A 25,617-nucleotide genomic window follows, 5' to 3' on the forward strand; every position below is an offset into this window, starting at 1 on the left:
CATAAGCCACAAACTCACGCGTCCGTGTGCTCGTGGCGATGGTAGTCGGTGTAGGGCGGCGGCGCGCACACGAAATCCAACCTTAATGTTCTGTCATCTTCAAAGGAAACCCGACTCCCGACCTTATTGCTATGAAATTAAGCCACAAACTCACGCGTCCGTGTGCTCCTGATGATGGTAGACGTTTGTACGGCGCGCGCTAAACTCCTAAAGTGAAATCCAACTTTAACGCTATGTGCATAAGCCTCAAACTCACGCATCCGTGTCCAAGTCTAGCCGATTTTCTTCGCCTCGTCTGCTACAGTGCGCCGCGAAGTTTGCTTATTGAGCACGATGTGGTTAAATGAAACCCGACCTTATTGCTATGTACATAAGACACAAACTCACGCGTCCGTGTGCTCTTGGTAATGACAGTATAGCTAGGGGGCACGAGGATCGGTGAAATAGTGGAAATCCAACCTTAATGCCATGCGCATAAGACCCAAACTAGTTTTTACAGCTTCGCAACATATCTCACTCATCTTCGTAGCACATCTTTATAGGACCAACCTTAACGCTATGTACATAAGCCACAAACTCACGCGTCCGTGTGCTCGTGGCGATGGTAGTCGGTGTAGGAAGGCACGCTGAACATGTAAAATTATATCCAACCCTAATGCTATGTAGATAAGACTTACTACACTCATTTTCAGCCGAGCACGAGCAGCGGTGGTTAAATGAAATCCAACCTTATAGCTACGTAAGTAAGCCACAAACTCACGCGTCCGTGTGCTCGTCGTGATGGTAAAGCCCGGTCGCCGAGCACGTAGAATTTCGTTCAATGACCCCAGGCTACCCATCCTTATCGCTCGCGCGTAATTATATTGCTGTCGCGACGGGCGGCCACAGCGAGTGTGCGAGCGCGATAGCAATATAATTACGCGCGCAGCGGCGTGCGATATCCAACCTTAACGCTATGTACATAAGCCACAAACTCACGCGTCCGTGTGCTCGTGGTGATGGTAGTCGGTCAGTGTAGACTCTCTTCGCAGCGGTATACTATATCCAACCTTAATACTATGTACATAAGACACAAACTCACGCGTCCGCGTGCTCTTGGTAATGACAGTATAGCTAGGGGGCACGAGGATCGGTGAAATAGTGGAAATCCAACCTTAATGCCATGCGCATAAGACCCAAACTAGTTTTTACAGCTTCGCAACATATCTCACTCATCTTCGTAGCACATCTTCATAGGACATCCAACCTTATTGCTATGTACATAAGCCACAAACTCACACGTCCGTGTGCTCGTGGTGATGGTAGTCGGTGTAGGAAGGCACGCTGAACATGTAAAATTATATCCAACCTTAATGCTATGTAGATAAGACACAAAATCTTTACTCCACTCATTTTCAGCCGAGCACGAGCAGCGGTGGTCAAATGAAATCCAACCTTAACGCTATGAACATAAGCCACAAACTCACGCGTCGGTGTGCTCGTGGTAATGGTAAAGCCCTGTCGCCGAGCACGTAGAATTTCGTTCAATGACCCCAGGCTACCCATCCTTATCGCTCGCGCGTAATTATATTGCTATCGCAACTGTGCGACGGGCGGCCACAGCGAGTGTGCGAGCGCGATAGCAATATAATTACGCGCGAGCGATAAGGATTAGTAGCTTGGGGTCATTGGACGAAATTCTACGTGCTCGGTGACCGGACTATAGTCAGTGTAGACCCTTCTCGCAGCGGCGTACGATATCCAACCTTAACGCTATGTACATAAGAAACAAACTCACGCGTCCGTGTGCTCGTGGTGATGGTAATCAATGTAGACCCTCTTCGCAGCGGCATACTATATCCAACCTTAACGCTATGTACATAAGACACAAACTCACGCGTCCGTGTGACCGAGTTAAAATCGTTTTACAGCTTCGCTACATATCTCACTCATATTCATTTCAAATCTTCATAGGAAATCCAACCTTAATGTTCATTCAACTTCATAGGAAACCCAACCTTATTGCTATACACATAAGCCACAAACTCACGCGTCCGTGTGCTCGTGATGATGGTAGTCGGTGTAGGGCGGCGGCGCGCGCACCTCTCCCTCCCCGCAGCGGGGGACTAGGATCGGTGGGAGGGCTGCAATAGAGAATGAAACGTTGAATTGATTTGATTTGAAAAAAAAAAAAAACAAAAAAAAACACATCTATCGTTTGGACGCGAATAAAGAGGTGGACGAAAACAGGAGATGTGACCCTAAGTTCTTTTTCCCTCCCCACAGCGGGAACTAGGATTGGTGGGAGGGCTGCAATAGAGAAACAAATTTGAATTGATTTGATTTGATTTGAAAAAAAATTAACCTTTAGATCACAGTTGTATCGTTTGGACGCGGATAAAGAGGTGGACGAAAACAGGAGATGTGACCCAAGGTTTTTTAAAATTGAACCTTTAGATTCTAAAGGGTCTATGATCTAAAGTTTAAATCATAGATTAGTGTCCGACCGAAACTAGTTTTACGACCGAAACCGAAAACGAATTTCGGCAACGGTGTCTATTTCGGCCGAAACCGAAACCGAATCCGAAACTTCCTTATAAGGCTCATATTTTGAGGGAAAAATAAAGAAAACGTTATTATAATCAGTCAGTCTTTATTGTTTTCTCTTTAAATTGCATTAAAATTGAACTTATAAAGCGCCTTTTTACTCTAAAAGGTATCAAATTATGTATTAAAAAAGAAAAAGAAGGATTTATAGTCTAGATTTTTTTTATTACTCGCAATATTCAGGACATCTACATAACCCGTCCCATGGTCGGGTCTTTTACCTTAATAATTTCTCAAAACAAAATTGGTAGTACGTAAGTTAGTATCTACTGTACCTGCCACTTGGATACCTTGGTGATAAATACTAAAATGAACTTTGAAACTCTGAATCCATAATACATATTATCACCATGAAATGCACTAGGTATAGTCATTACTAACTACCTAACTAATGTTTGTTTACGTATAGCATTTGCGAACCAAAAAAAAATCTACACTTATAAAGAGGAAAACTTTGTTTGTTTGTTTGTGTTTGCGCGCTTATGTTGGCAACAAGAGTTCTCATGTTCTACCGTTGGTATACATGCGTGCATCTTCCCGACAATTCCTCCAAAGTTCCCTGGCGTCTAACGCCATCTATTTCTCCGCGGCGTAAACTGTTGCGCCGCCTACCAAACATTTGAAAGGAAAAAGACAGTTGCCCGTTGCCCATACTCCATTTTTCACGTGTGCATCTACGCCGCTACAAAAAACTATTTTATTTTATCGTTTGGTGATTTTGTGCGAAGTGCAGTGTTTTTCGCTGTTCGACCGACGCCCTCTGATATTGGATTGCCTCGAGGAGTGCTGGAACTGGGATAGGGAGCCCGGTGTCGCTGTTACCAGGTCAGTGCATGAGTCTCACATAATCCCAATATATCGGGTAAACTCCTTCCTCGGCAACTCACACAGTTATTCTATTCCCGCATCGCATTTTCTATTTAATTTCTCTTAAAACAAATACGTAACAAACCCCTCGCATCACCAGTTTGTTTGGTTGTAATGAATAGGCTCAAAAACTACTGGACCGTTTTAAAAAATTCTTTCACCATTCGAAAGCTACATTATCAACGAGTAACATAGGCTAAATTTTATTTTGGAAAAAAATAGGGTTCCGTAAAATATGTAGATAATGTAGTCCACGCGCGCGAAGCTGAATATTTTTTTTTGATGTTTACTACCTACCCGCTCTTATGTTATAACGACGTGTTGTCGGCCGTTTGGTGTTGCGTTTCATTCAAATGACGTCCACTGCTTGACAAAGGCCTCCTCCAAGGTTTTCCACAATGCACGGTCCTGCGCTGCCCGCATCCATATCCATCCGCATCCGCATGTTATAACGACATAAAACGAGATAAAACTTACCAAATTCAAAATAAATCACTCGAAAACTCGCCACCACAACAAAACAAAACTAACAGCAAACAAACAAGCGAGCGAATCACGACATTGGCTCTGATCGGATTCAATCACTCATTCAACGCGCCGAACATGACCAATAACAGCGCGGAAACTCCCGAATGGACATTCGGTTTCGGTCGTAGTTTCGGCAAGTTTGCCGCCGAAAACGAAACTAAACCGAAACTCGTGTTTTTACCGAAACTCAACCGAAAACGAAACCGAAACCGAACATTCGGTCGGACAATATCATAGATCCATCGTTTGGACGCGGATAAATATGTGGACGAAAACAGGAGATGTGACCCTAAGTTTTCTTCCCTCACCGCAGCGGGGGACTAGGATCGGTGGGAGGGCTACGGATGAAGAAACAAACGTTGAATTGATTTGATTTGAATTGAAAAAAAAAATTTTGAACCTTTAGATGACAAATCCATTGTTGGAACGCGATAAAAAAGGTGGACGAAAACAGGAGAAGTGACCCTATGTATACTACTTTTTCCATCTTTTGGACACAAACAGATCAATTTTTCATTGTTTTTTCATGCAATACCTATATTTGCGGTAGCCTATAGAAGGGCCTCAAGTCCTATTACACTATTGATATTTTAATGAGGTTTTTCATATATGAGGTTTGTTTTTTGAGAAAAATATCGATACCTACGGTAGTGCTATTCGCTATTAATTAATCGATAATCGATTTTTAGGTAAGTATAGCAGATGCCATTTTAGTGCATGTACCTTGCTGTTATTTGTTTTATTATTTAGCTAGGGTGATTGCTATAGTAATTGGCCTGTACATAGTTATTGGCCACCTTGGCTAAAATAAAAATAAACAAACATATGTACGTTATTAAGAGTGGAAAAGAGACACAAATACTTTCTCTGAGCAATACGCTGTCCAATGTAGTATGTCAGAGTAAGAACAGATGGCACTCTAAACAGCAGAAGCTTTCTTTCGACAACGAGTCGTCCGAGTAGCCGCATGCTTGTCAAAATGTTAAGGAACATATTTATGAATATTGTTCGTAATTTAATTGTTTTTCCTTGTTATAGTAATTTTTGACTGTTTTTTTGTAAAGAGAGAAATGGTAGCTTATGTAGATAGATTAAGTTACTTTGTTTTGGAATAAAATAACTTTAAAATTATACCGGCCAATAACTATACCAAGATTCAATTTATTTCAGTTATTGGCCATGGGTGGCCAATAATTAAATTTTACTTTTATAGTATTTTTATTCAAGATTAAGTTAATTTAACCCTTAAATATTTGCTATTAAAATACTAACGTCCTAACCTATTAGGATCAGTAATTAGCCGGGGGGCCAATTACTGACACTTATGCACGGCCAATAACTATTTTTATTGATTTAGGTACTTTACCTAGATTGTTACAAGATGCCGTAGGTAACACAGTATACTAAGGTTGGTATAAGTAGTTGGAACAGAAACACTTAATCAGTTTAAAAAAATAAAACAAATAATACCTGAAATGCAAAACAATGAATTTTTTTATTCTCTATCGTTTGTGGGACTTTTTATTATAAGCAAAATGGATTGGAAGCGGAAGTTACAGATGAACCTGAACCTATAAGTCGGGAGAAAGAATCAACATTGAGTGAAATAGGAGAACTTCAAACTAGAGATAAAGAAAGAGAGACAAAAGACCCTAAAACTGGGACCCAAGAAGACGAGATGAACCGTTGGCCCAAGAAAAGGAAATAACAGTTAATGAAGCAGCGTTATCTGAAAATAGAACACAACAAAAAATAAATTTGACGACCTGGAAAAAACTGAAACAAGGACTACCAATCGTTTTATTAGTATCACAGCAGAAGTACATCCACTACCGGCTAAATTGACGAAAAAAGACAATGATCACTAAAACGTACATTAAGGTGAAAGAAATAGAACGAAACAACTTTGATTTAATAGAAATAAAAAACGAAAACTGTAAAGAAACTTTAGAAGCAGAAAGTGCAAGCTATGCTGATCTCATCACTTTTTGCATCACACCAATAGGAAAAAAAAAAATCAAGTCTGAAGGACTTTCTACGGATTCCCCCAGAGCCAACTCGAAAAGGGAAGAGAAATATATCGCGATTACCGTTTCACATATCAGGCCAGAATATCAGAGGATTCTGGAAGAAAAAGCTAAAAAAAAAGAAATCCTCGAGAAAGAAAAAAGGTAACGGAAAATTGAAAGATAACAAAAAAGAGGACAGAAAACGGAAAACTGAAGAAAAGAAAACTGCTAAAATAAAAAAAGCAAGAATAATGTATCTGTATCCAATCAAATCTGTAATATTTGCAAAAAGCTTATAAAAAATAGACTTTTAGTATGCTCTGAATGTCACCGTGTCTTTCATAAATCTTGTGCAACAGCATATTCCTGAAGAAGAAGGAGACAGTTATCTTTGTCACAATTGTTACAATGTTACTGAATGTACTGACGATGATGAGATAGATGAAGAATTCGATAAGAGTGATACTGATGACGAATTCTTAGCTAATCTTAAGGAAAGACAAAATGAGTTAGGATTACAAAGCGTGAAGTTTCAGTGATTTTTATGGGTTTTTTTCGGTGGCTAATAACTGTACTTCTAGGAGCCAATTACTGTGATTTTGGGGCCAATAGCTAAATTTAATGTGATCTCTGATATTTTAAAAATTATTATTGTAATTCTTATCGTATAACACCAAATAGGTACTGGCTTAAATAGCAGCAATATTGTTTTCTCATAATAAAATATAAAAAGTAAACAAAAGTCGAGTTTTTGTTACATTTTACACAAGTTAACTTACACAACGCTCTTAAAGGGCCAATAACTGTAGCAATCACCCTATTTGTAATTTTATTTTGTACCTACTTGCATTGCATAAATTCTTTTTCTTTTTTTTTTCTAATATTATTATTTCAAAGAATGTCGCTAAGTTTTACTCACCAGGCGAGTCGATTTTATTGTAATGGTAAGGGTTGATGCACACTTCGTCCTTCTTCAACTGGTACGCGTACTCGCAGTGGTCGACTGGCTTTAGTTCATGGTGGCTCTGAAATGTTAGTTTAAGCTAGTTGAACATTACTTTAGTTAAAAAACCTTTTAAATAATTTGACAAATAAATAACAAGGGGATCATAGAAGGAACATTTGTTTCTTCTGTTCAATATGCTAAAGTTAGAATTATTAAACTCTCCCTGTTAATCGTACTAACTATTCTAATTCTGTCGTATCAATAAAATGCAGTTTCAGCACGTATTTCGTCTATTTTTCCTCAAGTGACATTAATAATAAAAAAGCGAACATCGAAAGTTAATAGACAATAAAAAAACATAGCGTAAAAAAGTATACATATTTATCAAAAAGTGTCCATTCGTGGACACTCCCACTACACTGTTATTCTAACCAGAAAAATAGTTCCATTAAATTTCTTTCCAGAGCCTTGCCCCAGTGCCCCAACCATGCTAAATCAGCCCATGGGTAAGACACTAAGATACAGAGAAAGTTTTTCTGTGACAGACAAATCCATGTGGGCGAAGCTGCAGGCAAAAACTAGTCTCACTCTCATCTCACTTAACACCAGGTGCGATTGCGTTCAAATATCTGCCTTGTCTTACATAAAAAAAAGTTGCACAATAAAAATATAATTACCTGAAGCTGCGGCCAACGCCACAGCCGGCAGTAGACAACATGCGGCAACCCCTTCCTGTACTGTCCGTTTATAACGTTATCGTTGGGCTTTAATCTGGAACGAAGAAACGACTTTGGTGAGCACTAGAAAAGTTGGTGAGACTGCTACTTCTTCTCAGCACTAACCCAGAAAAAAACGTGGCCGTAACAGCGTAAAACACTTGAAAATTTCAATGGGTATGTACCAGTTTCTAAGTAGCTCAGATGGAAGAGCAGTTGCTCGGCAAGCGAAAAGTCGTGGGTTTCGATTTTCGTCTTAGGCAGTTTGATTTTTTCAAGTTGTTTATTTATGATTTAGCCCATAATATGTTGTCCTAAAGTGATGGTATAGCAAGCTATTATGTATTTGGGGTGTGTACAAATAAAGGGCCTAAGTACTGAATAAAAGGTTTAATTTGAATTTGAACCGCTTGCGGCTTGATGGGTTAAGAAACAATTAGGTAGTTATATAACTTATGATTGGACAGAGAAAACTTTTTGGTATTGATATGTGTGAGCGAGTACGTAATTTTTTATTTATTTCAATATCCTTAACGTCATGAAAGATTTTTGAACTGGTGGTCCTGTGATGAAGTAATTTTCTTGAAAGAGTTAATTTCATTTTTTTAATTAAAATTATGCATTCACGTTTAGAGAGTTTTCTAAATAACAAAATAAACAAGGGATCTTTAAAACCGAAAATGCTTTTATAAATGCAAACTAGATCAGCTGTTTTAGTAGTAATTTTGGGCTCAGTACTTGGAATTTATTAACCCTTATCATTCCTATTAGAACATCTTTTCAGTGTTAATTTAATTAAATACTTAATTGAAAATTAACTGAAGTTAATCTTAATTTTAGCAACAATGAAATAGACTTTATCAGGTCAAAAGTGGTCCAAAAATGGATCTAATAGGAATCTTATTGGAATCAAATTAAAACACTGCCCATAACATGCGCATTTACCGCAAAAAACGGTGTTTTATTGCATAAATTAGTTTTGAACAGCAAACCTTACATACCAGATTTCCTTGGCCAAAATTGCTTGAAGGACAAAAGAACACTAATAATCTGATGGCAACACGAAAAGAGTGCAACACACACAAAACGCCCTTTGTTGTGGTTCAAATCGCGTTAAAAATAGTATCTAAAAAATCGCAAAGTACTAAACAGTGCGGCCATATTGGCAAAATGCTTCGATTTGTTGTGACGGCGATTTGACCTTTCCAAATTTGCGTCCGTCTACGGTTGCGCAACCAAAATGCGACGGTCGGTACCGCCTTTGAGGTCAATAAACTTGCACGACTATGACGTTTGGTCGGGTTATATTGACGTTAAGTTCATTTCCGAACGAAGACACTGGACTATTTGGAAACTGCCTATAACAAATAACTTGAGGTAAAAGTGTATTTTACTCATAAACCGCAAAGTTTATCATTAAACAAGATTATTAATTAATGAAAATCAAAGGACCAACACCAAAAATAAGTTTCCGAACGTGTTCGACGAATGTGTTCTAGCCACAAAAACAAGGCGAAATAGCTCTTATCTCCCAGAAAATACGGATATACGGATAAGCAAGTCACAATCATATTCTGCAGGAGACCGGACATGTCACATTCTGCAAATTATTATTGTTATCACAAAGATCAATAATAAAAACTAACCTGGGAATCGTAACGCATCGAGTATGACTATTCTGGCTTGAAATTGCTCTCTCCAATTCCTCTAGAGCTCCACTTTTCTTCAATTTTTTAACTAGACTCTTTACAGCCTTTTCAGACCACTTATCCTCGGCGGAAGATCCCTCAGGACCCTTTTTCCACCCTAAAAGTCGTTTCACAACGGGCGGCGTTAGCGGAAACATGCCGCAGCACTTCACTTATTAAGTCATCAAAATAAATATCTTAGGTAATAACAAATTAAATTCGCGCACAAATAATACGGTCCGTATTTAGATAAACTACTTATCGGCCATATTGAGAATTGAGAAATGAATGACTGAATGACAGTTCAGTTGTCAATCAACAATAGATATAGCTGTCCTTTTCACACAAGCAATACATTTTATTAGCGTTTTACGAATTCATTTGATTATGTATTGTCAAGAGCCTAAATAGATGCTTTAAAATAAAGGATTTATTAAATTGGCATTGAAAGAATTATTGCGTTAATATATAATTTACAAATAAATTAAATAAAGTTATTCTCTATCTCTCTCTAAATCTATTTACGTTCGTATTTACTTTTCATAGACAATATTAGCTGCCAGTATTTTTAGGGCTGTACTAAATCAACTCGATATATTTCAATTGCTATTCAAATAATTATTATAATGTTGGAACTTTGGTTGACATAATCACTATTGCCTTAAAAAAATCGTCAGAAGAAAGAAAATGTCATGCTTAATTGTGAGAGAAAAAGTGTGATTTAAGGACGAAAAAAGTAAAGAAAATTAAATAATAATTAAAAAACCCTCCTTCTGGCGCAGTCGGGTAAAATATTAAACTGTTACATGTTATAAACAAATAAATAAACAATCCTGATCAGCTCCCCCAGTCCCCCCCTAGAAAAGTTGCACTTTTTGATCGAATCGAAAATCGAATCCGTCAAAACTTTATACAAAAAGAGGCCTTTCGACCAAGTTTCGACTGGTTTGCGATTAAAATATGCACTTTGTCTAGGACTCACAGATCCTCCATTTACCACGGTAAACTTAAGAAGACCATGCTCCTGCAGTAAGGACTAATAATTATGTCGGCGCCGGACACAGATGCTGCAAATTATTATTGATGATTAATAGTACCAATCTTAATATTATGTTATCTGTATAAATCTGTAGAGCAGAAAGTTTGTGATTCCTAAACGTAACACCCGACTGATGCGCAGAAAAAGATAACTGTCAATCAGTTGTGTCATGTCAAGTGTGAGCAGGCGGCTGCGAGGTTATCTTTGAAAGCGTGTTGAGTTTGGTGGAACGTTAAATTGTAGGAAAAGTGATTGTCAACCATCCAAGATATTATCTCCTTGCCCGTTAACCCACGCCAATGGAGATTCCACCCCTAGAGTTCCTTCTGATAGAGACCCCGTGCCTTTAATTATGATTATTTTTTCAATTGAAATAATTCGACTAATTAATCGAAGGGAACAAATAAATATTTGCATCCTTATTCATGACAGCAAAGTGGCTGACCAATCAAATTACAGCATCTGACATTTGGCAACCGGATATTATCTCATTGTCTATGGATTTTAGAATGTTTTTGTTTTGAAATTGACACAAATGGCTTGCAAAATATTAATTCATTTGTTATTTTTCATTAGATCTGCCAGTTGCTTTTGAAAAATAATGTTTTTTTAGTGAAACAAGATTTCATGGTAAGTTTTGTATGGTTTACATAACTTTTATGAGTAGTTTTAGTGTATTTCTGTGTGAAATTTGGCAAAATATTTGCCAGTTGGGGATTTGTTACTGGCTTGAAATAAAATACTTTGATATGGCCAGTGTCAATAATCATAATAATCATGTTGCCTGATGGTTTCTTGACATGCCTTGGCTGGAAAGGAATCGATTACTTTTTCGAGAAATAAAAGTTCATATTTTAGCCCCAAGTTTCGCAAAACTTTTAAAACTTTTCCGCGATCTTTTACAAACTATTGCATTATTGATTTGTGTCCATATTTTTTAAACATAATATATTTTCCAATGGCTTTTATATTTTATTCAAGTTTCTAGCAGTTCTTGATAATTATTTATAACATGCAGCACTATTTCAGTAATGACTTATAATAAATAGCTTTCTTTGCATTTAAACAAAGTAAAATTAAAATATCTAATATGCTTGAATTTACCATCCTACTTACCTGCATATTGCAATATAAAGTTTTTCCTACTCAATCTACAAGGGTACTAAACTACAGGGCTAGATAAGTTTTTTTTATCAATGTTTGAGTAGGTACCTAACTACATACTATAGTCACAAAAAATATTACTTTTTAGATTATATCAAGAAAGTTAAGTATTTAAACCTTTAAAGAAATGTTTAATGCTTTTCTTCTTAACGCATGCATTTCACACAATACTTGTAAATGGCTTCGGACTAAAATATATAATAAGTTTCAATTGTAACAATCCCTTCTTTTTCATTCCAATTTCCCAAGCCCATTCCTATTTCCTTGACCATAAATTAATACCTCTTTAGATCCAAATATGGCGCAGACTCAGCCACCGTTGATAGTCTGCATGGAGAATGTGAGCGGAGAAGAAGTGGCCTTGAGAATTGAACCTACTGATGACTTCCAGTCTTTCCTGGTCAAAGCAAAGTAAGGTTTTGTTGTTATTGAAGTATTTTTTGGTTTTCAGCAGATTTTATTAAACATTATAATGTGCTAAATTAAACTTTTATTAGTATTTAGGCATCTTATCATTCAGGTACTTAAACATGTCCCAAAAATATTATAATATTTGCTCTATCAATATGTTACAAGTGTTACAACCTGTAAAATCAACACAGTATTCTATTAATATATTATTGTTTTTAAATTATTTTGCCTTAAAAAATATTTTCAGTTATTTATTAAGTTATTAAAATTCCAGATCGACTCTCGGTTTTGAAGTTGACATAAATTCCGTGACCCGAAATCAGCCAGTTTCCCTAAACGACAACATCTATCAGTTCCTCATGAGCACCGAAAACAATTTAGACTCCCAAGTCATGTCCCAACAAAGTTACGACCAAGTATTATCCCAAACATTCGACCAATCTTTGCCCCAATCATTTGATCAAACTTTGCCCCAACCTTTTGACCAAGCACTGCCCTCTCAGAGCTTTGACCAAATGTTGGAACCAAGCAATGACCCAAACGATCTTGAGTACGAACTTGATGATGGCACTCAAATCCGAGCGTCTCAAATACACTTTGACAACGAAGACCCACACGTAGATCTATCAGCAGAGAAGATTCCGTTCATCAAATACACTGATGACGTCGACGAATTTGACCTGGAAAATGTTGGGGACGAAGAAACTAGGAAGTTTAATATAGTCGAAAGCCCAGTTTCCAGATGGTCCAGCAGAGAAGGCAGCCCTAGACGTAGTTTCGTCAATACGTTGCCTTTTAAACTCGTTTGCAACAACACTTCCGTCTTCGAAGCTCAGTTTACAAAGTATTTGGAGTCCAGCACAGCTAAAACATATACCACTTTGAACCCTGTTACTAATAGGAATAAGTCTCCACGAAGCTTGATAAGGGACAACTATAAAAACTATGACGACAAATTCAAAGGAGATGATTTTACTGGGTACACTAGGGAAGAAATACTCAATATGTTCAAAGATTCTCCAGTTGCTTCTTTGCCTTATGAAGGCCAGAATCTAAACGAGAAGAGGCGGCACGTACGCAAAACTGATCCTTCCCGGTCAGTCCATAAGAACTGGAATTCTAAACCTGTTAACTACGACGATGGGATCTTAATTGGAGACGCGGAGAACCAGAATTGTATTATTTGTGGTAAATTCGTTGAGAATAAAATCGAGAAACTTTATGTATTCGATAAAGAAGACCAAAAACGACACCGGGCGTCTCCCCAAAAAAGGACTTCTAGTCACTTAAAGATAATTTGTGAGGGATGCTTAGAAGAAAATTTCAAACCAAGTCGCATGAAGGGCCCAAACCAATCATTGGGCCCTGACGAATACCTGGTGATACGAAACAATCAGCAGTACATATTCCAGAAGACGAAAAAGATTGACTTCAAAACTAATTTCAACGCAGATTTAATAAACGATAAAGAAATGAATAAGAAGAAAGAGAACGAAAAAGTAGAGTTTGTCAAAGTTGAAATTGGGTCTGATGGGGAAATAGTAACTAAACCTATAGACAATGATCCCAGGTGTACAGACGATGTTGTTATCGTTAAAGATGAGGATAACGATGAAAGCTCTAGCGATGTGGAAATCATAGAGCCTGCGGATATAGATGAGAACATCATAGACAATTTGGAAGACGCAGATGAAGATGTTAAGGAGTTTTTGGGGAAATATCAAGCTGATAATAATACGGAAACTGAATTGAAATGCAGGTCAGCATACACTGGTAGTTTGTAGTCCAAAAGACATTTAACAGATTTAGGACATTTAGGAAAATCACAAAATACCTAACACAAAAAAGTAGATATAAAACCCAAAATAATCAAATTGAGAAGCAGTGGGGAAATCATTCTAAAATTGGCTTAAATTACATACCAAAGTATCTCCAACCAATAGTCCAATATTTGCAGCTTTAAAAAACTGAATCAATGTAGCTGTAGATGCAAAGGTAAAGAGAAAATTGTTGACCTTGGGAAAACATAGTAAATCCCAGTTTTTGAAAGGGGAACATTTTATAAGGTCTTCCTTCTACAACAGAGCTAAAACCATGCGCAAGAGCTAGTTGACAATAATTTCTGCTGCTGTAAAATGTTGGTTTATTGATTTCCAATCGATCCACAGGTTTTGCGAAAAGATCTTCGCTGAGCTATCAGAAGTCATGGATCACGGGGAAGAACATAAGCACGATTTGGAAGACGGGGCGGTCTACCCCTGCCCTCTCTGTGATTACGGTTAGATCATCGGTCTATTCCACTTTGATCACCTGGCTTTGATTACCCAGGTGATCAAAATGGACTCCACAATTTGGTGTCCTTTGATCACCCATGGATAAGATTGCTTGGGTGATCAAAGTGGACTTATTTGTCCTTCAGTCTCCTTTTACGACATCCACAGGAATAGTGGGATTATGGTTAGTTAAAAATCGTTCATTAGAATAGAAATCAATTTTACTTTATCGTATTCGAAACTTCAGACCGCTTCCGTGCTGTGGCCATACCTCAGGCGCTGAATGAGTTAATCGCTAGACCTATAATAGAGACTACTAAAGCCCGGTCCGTGAGCACGTAGAATTTTGTCCAATGACCCCTAGCTACCCATCCTTATCCCTCGCGCGTAATTATATTGCTGTCGCGACTGTGCGACGGGCACCCGCAGTGAGTGTGCGAGCGCGATAGTAACATAATTACGCGCGAGCGATAAGGATGGGTAGCTACCCATCCTTATCCTTACCCCTAGCTAGGGGTCATTGGACAAAATTCTACGTGCTCACGGACCAGACTATAATCATTTTTTTTATGCAAGTTAGTTCCTTTGCAGGATATTCAAATGCAAAATGGCTAAAAGGTCATTTGAAGGCGGCCCATGAGAAGAAAGAAGTTCAGAAACCTATGGACATTGAGGAGACGATCAAAAAAGGTAAATAATTTCTTGTTTCTCTGATATTCTTTGTCGTAACTTGTAAGAACTGCATTTCTGGTAACCATTTTTTTATGCATGACAAGGCAGGTATTTGACCGCAATCGCATCTGGTGTTAAGTGAGATGCAGTCTAGGATGGTACATTATTATCTGCCCTTTAAGTGCCTATCCACTCTCGCCTTGAAAAGGCCCGGATTATAGTGTTCAGGAAAGACAACAGCAGGCAGCGAATTCCAGTTCCTACCAGCACCAACCTCCAAAAAATTTTACTTTGTAAAAAGTGCACAACGATACTGCTTTTTTATCCATCCATATTCTCTCTCTCACTCTTTCTATATGTTTGCCTCGATATTTCTGCTAAATTCTGTGATACTTAAGCATAAGCAGTTATAATAAAGTCGATTTTGTATCTTCAGAAGATGGAAAGTCAAAACCAGCGTCTCCCATCGCCAGAAGGACTCGAAGTTCTTGCAAGAGAACGGAGAACGACGGTAGTAAAGGTTTATAATTTTATTAAGTACCCTCACAAAACGTTAAGGCTTGGGTGAAAGAGAAACAAAAAGGTGCTAAGTACCCACACAAAACGTTTAGGATTGAGTGAAAGAGACAAACAATAAAAAAGGTAAGAAGTACCCTCACAAAATGTTAGAGCTTGAGTGAAAGGGACAAACAAATAAAAAGGTGTTTTAAGTACCCTCAAATACAGTGGAGTGAAAGAGACAAGCTATTTTGAACAGAAAATGGTCTTCGTCGTCTATAGAGTATTTAATTTTCATGTCATCATGGTAAAATAAACATTAATTTGGTCTTTAACATATTTTTACAATTTTCTAGAGAGTCCTGTACCACCATTAGACAACGTGGGCAAGTTACTCAGCAACGCTGAATCGGTTTGTGTAGTTTCATTTTACTTTATTTGCTGTTCAATTTACTTGCCATTAGTTTTTGCGCGCGACTTCATCCTCGTTCTATTTTATTAAAGAATTTCGTCAAATGACCCCAAGCTACCCATCCTTATCGCTCGCGCGTAATTTTATGTTGCTGTCGCGCTCGTACACTAACTGCGGACGCCCTTCGCACAGTCGCGACAGCAATATACTTACGCGCGAGCGATAAGGATGGGAAGCTTTGGGACCGCAGTAGATAATGAGCACATATTATTTTGATTACTATATGCGTGTGAATTTCTAATGCGACACTGAGTTTAGAATTCAGCGCATTAGTTGGCATCCCAACTAATATTATAAATGCGAAAGTAACTCTGTCTGTCTGTCTGTCTGTCTGTCTGTCTGTCTGTCTGTCTGTCTGTCTGTCTGTCTGTTACGCTTTCCCGCTTAAACCTCGCAACCGATTTTGATGAAATTTGGCATAGAGATAGTTTGAGTCCCGGGAAAGAACATAGGATAGTTTTTATCCCGGTTTTTGAAACAGGGACGCGCGCGATAAAGTTTTTCTGTGACAGACAAAATTCCACGCGGGCGAAGCCGCGGGCGGAAAGCTAGTCTTTCTATATATCTATGCTATGATATACACCATGTCACCGTGATTGTAAACGGAAAATCTTCACCAAACCTTACAGGCGGATTCAACCTTACTGATCAAAACAGAGGTGAAGCAAGAAGCCCTGGCCAGCAGCGATGATGAGATCTGGATAGTTCAGACCGGTGATGATGATGCTACCAAACAGTTGGAGAGCCTGTTCAATGCGGCGAAGGTAAATGCGATTAAAACAGGTATTCCCCTGGTATAGTCTGGTCTGCGAGCACGTAGAATTTTGTCCAAAGACCCCAAGCTACCCATCCTTATCGCTCGCGCGTAATTATACTGCTGTCGCGACTGTACGACGGGCGCCCGCAGTGGGTGTACGAGCGCGACAGCAACATAATTACGCGCGAGCGATAAGGATGGGTAGCTTGGGGTCATTGGACAAAATTCTACGTGCTCACAGACCGGGCTTTAGTTTAGTATCTATAGCTGGACTTTTTTCGCAATTTCTATTAGACATACTCCTACCTACCTAGATCATAATTACCAGATCGCTAATTTTCAGATGGTTGCACGGCTGGTCACTACCGAGACATACAGTTTTTTGCAGGAACTGTTTTTTGCAGGATTTTTTTTTAATTTTATTTTTATTCATTTCCTATAGAGAGCACGATAACATAAAAAACAACACTCCTTTGATCAGATATGACATTTTCAGGGCCACCAGAAACAAGAGACTTGTCCAAAGACTATTCACAAATGCTTCAACTGTAGGTAAGTTTGAATATCAAATTATCATCTACCTACATGTTTCGTTCAATTTTAATTTTGTAGTCATTATTTATAATATTTATGTAATTTTGTAGTCGAATCTTCACATCAGAAGAGTGCCTATCCTCCCATAAGTGTAGAATCCCTCGTCGTGGCAGAAAGAGAAAGTCCGAGAGTAAAGAGGACAGCGCTATCTGCGTGCCCACTAAGGAGGATTTCTTAAAGGTTAATATGATACGGGTAGTTAGAATATAAAACATTTGTATGGCTACCTTCAGTTTGTTATTTACTGTACCGAATGAAACAGTGATACATTCTGTTTCATATTGCGCTATTTGCATGCTGACATAATTAAAAGTAAGTTTTTCTAAAGGTTATTATGATGAGGGTAGTTTGAAAGTACAATTTGTATGCCTACCTTCAATTTGTTATTTACTGTACCGAATGAAATAGTGATTACTCTATTTCATTTTCCGCTATTTGCGTGCTGACATAAGATTTTGTAAAGGTTAGTAAGGTGCGGGTAGTCTAAAACTACAATTTGGATGCCTACCTTCAGTTTATTATTTTACTGTACCGAATGAAATAGTGATATAAGTCTGTCTCCTTATGGCGCTATTTGCATGTCGACAAAGAAGGATTTCATAAAGGTTAATATGATGCGGGTAGTGAGAAAATAACATTTATGTGCCTACCTTCAATTTGTTATATACTGTACCGAATGAAATAGTGATATATACTCTATTTCATTTTCCGCTATTTGCGTGCTGACATAAGATTTTCTAAAGGTTAATAAGGTGCGGGTAGTCTGAAACTACAATTTGGATGTCTACCTTCAGTTTCTTATTTATTGCACCGAATGAAATAGAAATATAGTCTGTCTCGTTTTGCGCTATTTGCATGCCGACTAGGAAGGATTTCATAATAGTTATTTTGATGCGGGTAGTCAGAAAATAACATTTGTTTGCCTACCATCAGTCAGTTTGTTATTTACTGTACCGAATGAAATAGTTATATAGTTTTCATTTTGAGCTATTTGCATGCTGACATAATTAAAATTTTCTAAAGTTTAATATGGTGGGGGTAGACGGAAAGTTAAAATTTGTGTGCCTACCTTCAGTTTGTTATTTATTGTGCCAAATGAAATAGTAATATAGTCTGACTCATTTTGCGCTAAGGAAGATATTGATGTGGGGTAGGCGGAAACTACTATTTGCATGCCTATCTTCAATTTCTTATTTATTGCACCGAATGAAATAGAAATATAGTCCGTCTCGTTTTGCGCTATTTGCATGCCGACTAGGAAGGATTTCATAAAAGTTATTTTTGATGCGGGTAGTCAGAAAATAACATTTGTTTGCCTACCATCAGTTTGTTATTTACTGTGAAACAGAGATAGTAATATAAGTCTGTCTCGCTTAGTTTAAGGATTTGAATAATTTGTACTTGTATTTTTCTAATCCGAGATTATGTTTCTAGTGGGTTATTTAAAATGTTGCTGCAAAGTATGTAGTAGTAAACCGCGTAGAAAAAAGTCCTTTGATACCTAGTTAAGTCTTGGATTAATTTCAGGCTCAAAAAAAAGTTATTGGTTATCAACCGTATCTTCACAGCATTAAGTTCAAATTGATGTGGTGACTAATTTTAACCAAGGCCTGGTTAAGGGTTAAATAGTAACACGGAAAATAAATAAATGTTACAGCTGTTTAGGTATATAGTTATTTTATTTATTATTCTCACATCTATTCTACTCAATTAAGTATTTTCAATTTATTTAAATTAGTTATAACGGGACTTTTTTACTTTTTGAACTATTTTGGCGTTTAACTTTTTTAAAACTTTCAAAGTCTATCAAATCACAGTGCCTGAAACTTCAAAGTTTGGCACAGTTTTTGTGTAAATCGTTTCTCATTGAATTTGAATGATAATAAAATTGATTGATTTGGTCTGATTTCAGAGAGCTCAAGGCCGACCTAGGGTAGTAACGCCTGATAACGACTTGCTAGTTGTGGTAAGATATCTGTTCTACCAATAGTTCTGGGTATTTTTCTATTAATACTAATATAGATCGTGTCATCCACGAAGAAGCGCCCCACCGTTCTTCCGCTAATGTTTGAGTGTTATCGGTACACGCTAAATCATCCATGAGTGCACACGCACGCTACAATAATGACGTTCGGATTGCTCGGATCAAACTCCCCGCACCCCGCGCGACCGAGACCAAAAATTGGTGGGGCGCGTCTTCGTGGATGAAACGATCTATAGTTCTGGGTATTTTTCTATTAATACTGTATTGTTCCTACAGGGTATTGCACATCTTTAAAAAAAATGAACAAAATCTTTGCTTTCCAGAGACCACGCCGCAGGAAGAATAAAGAACCGACATCTGATCCCCAAATAGTGACGTGCCATAACTGCAACGAATCTTTCACTTCTAAAGTACGGCTGAAGTTTCACATGTAAGTTGGCAGTTATGGTGCTGTGTGCATCTAAAGTGCATGGCATATCTTACCGCTTTGACGTTACTTTGTATAAACCAACTACTAATTATTTCGTATTCCTACCACTAAGTATATTCTTTATTCTAACCACCGTATTTCCTATATCGAACTTCCTGTCCCTATATTTCCTTTTCGCACCACGTAGGCAGTTCCACGAGACCTCCACATCTGCCGGGCCATCTCGCTGTTCGTATGCCTGTACCTTAGGCCAGGGGTTCCCAAACTATGCGTTCTGACACGCTGAGGCCTCCGGAGTTCTTCTCAAACTTGAGCCCTATTTTGACTGATTTGATTGATGTGTCGCAAATAAATATTACCCGGTCTAAATGCATTTATACCCTATTTCTATTCCCTACCATAATATGCAATTCATGAGACCCTCACCCTTATCGATCCCGCTAATCCTATGCACTGTATTTAGGTAGGTATTTGTTCTTATTTTAAAGCACTGAACTTTTTTTTTTATAACACCAAGGCTAAAATCCACATATTCCCTATTCCTACCACTATATTTTATTCATCATCATCATTTCAGCCATAGGATGTCCACTGCTGAACATAGGCCTCCCCCAATGCTTTCCATGTTGATCGATTGGTAGCAGCCTGAGTCCAGCATTCCTTGTTCCAACCACTATATTCCCTATTCCACCCACTATATCCCCTATCCCCACCACATAGGCAGTTCCACGAGACCCCCACCCCAGCCGGTCAATCCCGATATTCCTGCGCGGCGTGCGGCGAGCAGCAGTTCGCGACGGAGACGGCGCTGTTCGACCACGTGCACTTCCAGCACCACCGGCGCCGGCGCTGGCGCTGCCCCGTCGCGGGCTGCGGGAAGAGCTTCTACCTCAGGTGGGCAGGAGGCCAAGACTGACGTCATCTGATAGGCAGAGACAGGAGAAAGACTGGGAGCAGCGAAGAAAGCTTCTTCCTGAGGTGGGTAGAGGAATTCTCAGGGTCTAGGAAAGATAGGAGCAGCTGAGAGGTTCAAGCTGAAGTTAGGAGCCTGCAGCAGTTTCTAGCTGGCTGGAGAGCAGCAGTGAGGTGAGACCAGCTCTGGAGAGATTGGAGTCTGATAGAACAGAACATAGGATAGGCAGACACTGAGAGGCAGCGAAGAAAGCTTCTAACTGAAGTAAGGTTCCTTGTAGGAGTCCACAGCCGCTGGTTCGGCTGGTGGAAGCCATACGAGGGCGCAGGGAATGGCTGGAATCAACGAAGAAAACTTCTAAGTTGTGACGCCTTCCAAGTGTCTACAGACGCTTGGAGCGGCTGGCGTCTGATGTACGAGGTATAGGGAGTGTCTAGAACTATAAGAAGTTTACATCTAGTAGTAGTTACAACAGCTGGTCAAATGGGGCTTCCATCTAAGAGTCTGCAAAGCTGGTCTTGATTCTGACGTAAGTAGCACGGAACACAAGCAGTTCTCACTCTTAAGACCAGGTGTTAAGCTCCACAGTCCCGCCACTCGTGCGCGGCGTGCGGCGAGCAGCAGTTCGCGACGGAGACGGCGCTGTTCGACCACGTGCACTTCCAGCACCACCGGCGCCGGCGCTGGCGCTGCCCCGTCGCGGGCTGCGGGAAGAGCTTCTACCTCAGGTGGGTGGAGTTCCCAGGGTCTAGGGCAAGCAGCGACTGAGACCAGCGTAAAGAGGTTCTACCAGAAGTTCCCAGGGTGTAGGAGGGGTGGGAGCAGCGGAGAGAGCGTCAAACTGAGGTGTGAGATGAGTCCAGGATATAGGGTCTGGGAACAGTGTAGAGAGCTTCTAGCTGAGGTGATCCTGCAGAAGACTGAGGCTGGAGAGAGTCAGAGGGCATAGGAGAGACAGAGACTGAGACCAGCGGAGAGAGGTTCTACCTGAGGTGAGCTGTAGGAAGCTACAGGATCTAGGAGGAGAGCAGTGGAGAGAGGTTCTAGCTGAGCGGCTGGACTATGATATGTAAGAAAGTGGCGCAGAAAGTGGCTGTGTCCAGCGGAAAAGCTGACTAAGGTGCTGCATGAAACAGCTGGCAGCATGTGCACAGGTCTTAGGATATCCAGAGTCTAGAAACAAAGGAGAGAGCTTCTACCTGCGATAAGGTGTCTGACAGAAGTGAACTAGTCGCTGGATCAGCTGGTGGAAGACATATGAGGGTGTAGGGAGTATCTAGAATCCAAGAAGAGAGCTTCTAAGGTATGACACTTTCCAAGAGTTTGCAAAGCTTGATTCTGGCGTTAGATGCACAGAATACAATACAAGTAGTTTCAACTTTAAAAGTGTTTCGTCTTTCAGACTAGGTGGCAAAGTTCAGTATCCCAAGTGGTAGACTTTGAAAAGAGTTTGAGCAGAAGTCAATTAGTATTTTTTTCCTCAGAGCAACACTGACGAAGCACAGTCGCACTCACACGGATACTCGGCGCTATGTGTGTGTGACTTGCGGAAAAAGGTTCTTGGATAAGCAGACTTTGGATGAGCATGGTGTCACTCATTTACAGGTAAAAATTAAAACTTGTGATTTTCTTTGGGTTTCCGAAGGCAAGGTTCTTTAGGTAAATAGAGGAAACAATCGGTCAAGTGCTACTCTATTAGAATTATGACCATGACTATGACCATACCATCTACTACTACTCGTATTAAAAGAGGGAAGGAAATTAAAAACCCCAAAACTCGATTCTTATAAATATTATTGTCCTTTCTCTATTGAAGACAATCTGACAGAGGCTTACAAATAGGGGCCTTTAGCACAGAATAATAATAAGTACTACGTACAGAAGTTTTACTTCGCGAAGGTATTTAAAAAAATGTATGCTCAATGTCATTAACAATATGGTGTAATTTAGCTTGTCTCAAGAGTCAAGCAAGTTTGTCAGAAGTTTTGTTGACAAACGTCAGTGATCGGTACTGCGCCGAAGCTATAGGGCTGACTTCGGTAAAATGATGTGACGTGAGGTGCCAATCTGCAGAAAATGGCGGAGGAAATACATGATTTAGCATGAATTATCATGAATAATATTAACTACTTATTTACCTCTCAGTGTCTTCAGGCAACTTAAAAAAGTACATTCTGTGTTTTTATTATTATTTAGGCAGTTAAATACTGCACAGTATTTAGTACACCATTTTCATTATTTTTTTCCATCATACACAAGAATACGCGTGCGTGAGTCAATGTTCGCTCGTATGTGAGGCCTTGTCGAATAGTACTCTTGTAGGGGGCAATCGTGCGTGTTTTGTTTTCGATGTAAACTCGCGGAGATGAACAGGCCTGCCTTTAGGCAGCAGCCTCTAGATCGCGGACGAATATCCTTGGACAATAACACTAGTTTCATTGGGTTCCGGAAGACAGTGTCGAGTTTTAGTTGGGCCCCGCCCTTCTGGTGGAGAGCCTCACATAACCCACAGCCCATCCACATCGGATAAAGGGAACCTTCTGGGGTACACAACTAAAAAGGGTCCATTCTTCTCAGATCAAACCATTCCAATGCCACATCTGCCTGAAGCAGCTGACTCGGCGCTCGCGTCTCCGAATGCACCTACGAGCCCATGAGGAGGAGCTTACTCCTACCTTGGTGCTGGTGTGTGCCGCGTGCCGACGTGCCTTTCGCGGACAGTCGGACGCTCAGGTAGGTCTTAGGCCCAGAACAGACGGTGAAACGCAACTGCAACTGCTAGTTACTTTTGAGTTGCATCTAAGTTTCTGCCATAGCGTCCGTTGAGAGACCACACATGACGCGACCAGTTTGAAACTGTCAGTTTCAGTTTCATTCATCAGATTGATCAGAAAGTTGCAGTTTCGTTTCACCGTCTGTTCTGGGCCTTACTGACCAGGAAATAAGCAGGTCGGACTAGCCAGGGAACGTGTAACTTCAGTCAAGATTCCCCAGTCAGGAGTTGCAGTAAAGACGCCAATTGATGTTTCCTGTAAAGAACATTCACAGGCAGAGACAGCAGACTGGATACCATACCATGCAGAAGGTATACCCCTCGATAGCTTCAAGATTCTTAAGTAGAAACGGCAGCCAGAAGATGTGGCATTCAGTAAGGTCGCTCTATAGCTTCTTCTAGAAGAAGATGCTCAAATAGGTCTGACTGGCCAGGAGATACCATGCAGGACAGGTGCCACTTTATGCCAAGAAACATCAACCAGGAGATACCAAAGGTCACGAGGATCAACATAAAACCGTTCCAATGCCACATCTATTTTATTTTATTTTTTATTTTATTGAACACCCGGGTCGCCACCATGTCGGTCCGAGTACAGGAGCAGAGCACGAGGGCGATTCCACTGCAGCGAGGCGTTAGGCAGGGAGATGTTATATCTCCGAAACTGTTCACCGCTGCATTGGAAGACGCTCTCAAACTCCTGGAATGGAAAGGATTCGGCATAAACATTAATGGCGAGTACATCACTCACCTTCGGTTTGCCGACGATATTGTGGTCATGGCAGAATCGTTGGAAGATCTTGGCACAATGCTCGAAGACCTTAATCGAGTTTCCCAACAGGTAGGCCTGAGGATGAACATGGACAAAACGAAGCTTATGTCGAATGTCCATGTTACGCCCTACCCAGTTTCAGTTGGGAGCTCAATTCTCGAGATTGTCGACAAGTATGTCTACCTCGGACAAACGATTCAGCTAGGTAGGTCCAATTTCGAGAAGGAGGTCAATCGTCGAATCCAACTCGGCTGGGCAGCGTTCGGGAAACTACGCAACATCTTTTCGTCCAAATTACCTCAATGCCTGAAGACTAGAGTGTATAACCAATGTGTGTTACCAGTGATAACTTATGGCTCGGAAACGTGGCCTCTCACTATAGGCCTTATACAGAAGCTCAAAGTTGCACAGCGTGCTATGGAGAGGGCTATGCTTGGTGTTTCTTTGCGAGATCGAATCAGAAATGAGGAGATCCGTAAACGAACCAAAGTCGCTGACATAGCCCGACGTATTAGCAAGCTGAAGTGGCAATGGGCAGGGCACATAGTACGCAGAACTGACGGCCGATGGGGCAGAAAGGTTCTGGAATGGAGGCCGCGTACCGGAAAACGCAGCGTGGGACGTCCACCTACAAGGTGGACCGACGACATCGTAAAGGTAGCAGGGAAGCGCTGGACGCAGGCCGCTACCAATCGATCAACATGGAAAGCATTGGGGGAGGCCTATGTTCAGCAGTGGACGTCCTGTGGCTGAAATGATGATGATGATGTTGATGAACACCCGGGTAGGCGATAACAGACCCAGGGACCGACAGGTAGGCAATAACAGGCCAGGGGGATACTCAGGTAGGCTATAACAGGTCAGGGGGATGCTCAGGTAGGCGATAGCAATCAGGAGATAGGTAGGTCTAATATATTTGTGTTTTCTTCCTTCAGGAACATATTGCGAATTCCCCAGAGTGCATGGAAGGGTTTGTCAAAGAGCTGAAGCAAGAAGCAGATGAAGCGACCGCCCAACTTTCACCCACCAGTGGGCTTGTTAAAGTTATAGGTGAGTCCAGTGTTTCATCTCTTTGCTAACGCGTCTATTCTCGTTTCCGCCGCTACAACTCCTGTGTAGCCAGGATCTACAGCTAGACCGCCAATAAAAACCCAACCAGTGAAGGTCAAAACTGTCATGGGGAAAAGTTAAAATTTCATTGGACCCGCAACGAAATTAATCAGAAGGACATAGGAGTTTGAAGTTAAGGTTCCATTAGTGACATTTCCTGCCATTTCACCCAGAATCCCCTCTACCCCGGCCGTGGCCGTCTCTTAATCTAAAACAATGAAGAAGCCGGTTTCGTCAACCTGTCCTGTATCTTTAGGGTGCATCTTCAATGTTCATTATCCGGCTCGAAGGACCAATATGTTGCTAATAGAGTATAATCTTCCAAAATAACATAGTCATCAATGACCCCAAGCTACCCATCCTTATCGCTCGCGCGTAATTATGTTGCTGTCGCGCTCGCACACTCACTGCGGCC

At 40.2% G+C, this 25,617-nt stretch overlaps 2 protein-coding genes and 2 long non-coding RNA genes across 4 annotated transcripts in view; 3 read left to right on the plus strand and 1 right to left on the minus strand.

Moving 5' to 3' along the window:
* Window positions 1-9,619, minus strand: part of LOC135084865 (mothers against decapentaplegic homolog 3) — a 33,074-nt gene extending 23,455 nt beyond the window's left edge. Inside the window, exons 1-4 of the mRNA XM_063979603.1 lie at window positions 9,299-9,619; window positions 7,614-7,707; window positions 6,910-7,015; window positions 2,030-2,123 (exon numbers count right to left, since the gene is read on the minus strand). Coding sequence (XP_063835673.1) covers window positions 2,030-2,123; window positions 6,910-7,015; window positions 7,614-7,707; window positions 9,299-9,498 — 494 coding nt within the window. The 5' untranslated portion in view covers window positions 9,499-9,619. The remainder of the gene's footprint in view (window positions 1-2,029; window positions 2,124-6,909; window positions 7,016-7,613; window positions 7,708-9,298) is intronic.
* Window positions 9,620-12,244: 2,625 nt separating this feature from the next.
* On the plus strand, window positions 12,245-17,430 carry LOC135084784 (uncharacterized). Its single transcript, XM_063979522.1, has 8 exons — window positions 12,245-13,713; window positions 14,123-14,232; window positions 14,819-14,917; window positions 15,336-15,419; window positions 15,754-15,809; window positions 16,499-16,633; window positions 17,123-17,178; window positions 17,271-17,430. Exons 1-8 carry the CDS (start codon window positions 12,314-12,316, stop codon window positions 17,428-17,430), a joined length of 2,100 nt encoding a protein of 699 aa, XP_063835592.1. The 5' UTR covers window positions 12,245-12,313.
* Window positions 17,431-19,130: 1,700 nt separating this feature from the next.
* On the plus strand, window positions 19,131-20,416 carry LOC135084863 (uncharacterized). The gene is made up of 3 exons (XR_010259955.1): window positions 19,131-19,186; window positions 19,528-19,634; window positions 20,355-20,416. It is a non-coding gene; the product is annotated as an uncharacterized LOC135084863 (long non-coding RNA).
* A 1,639-nt stretch (window positions 20,417-22,055) lies between these two features.
* On the plus strand, window positions 22,056-25,081 carry LOC135084910 (uncharacterized). Its single transcript, XR_010259970.1, has 3 exons — window positions 22,056-22,152; window positions 23,125-23,280; window positions 25,028-25,081. It is a non-coding gene; the product is annotated as an uncharacterized LOC135084910 (long non-coding RNA).
* Window positions 25,082-25,617: the final 536 nt, after the last annotated feature.

The sequence above is a fragment of the Ostrinia nubilalis genome, chromosome 27 (assembly GCF_963855985.1).
Source record: "Ostrinia nubilalis chromosome 27, ilOstNubi1.1, whole genome shotgun sequence".
Classification (NCBI taxonomy): Eukaryota; Metazoa; Arthropoda; class Insecta; order Lepidoptera; family Crambidae; genus Ostrinia; species Ostrinia nubilalis.

Coding starts and splice junctions, on each gene's coding strand:
- LOC135084784 (XM_063979522.1), top strand. CDS start 12,314: ATGAGCACCGAAAACAATTTAGACTCCCAAGTCATGTCCCAACAAAGT. Junction 14,918..15,335: donor TGAGGAGACGATCAAAAAAG/GTAAATAATTTC, acceptor TTGTATCTTCAG/AAGATGGAAAGTCAAAACCA. Junction 15,420..15,753: donor GGAGAACGACGGTAGTAAAG/GTTTATAATTTT, acceptor ACAATTTTCTAG/AGAGTCCTGTACCACCATTA.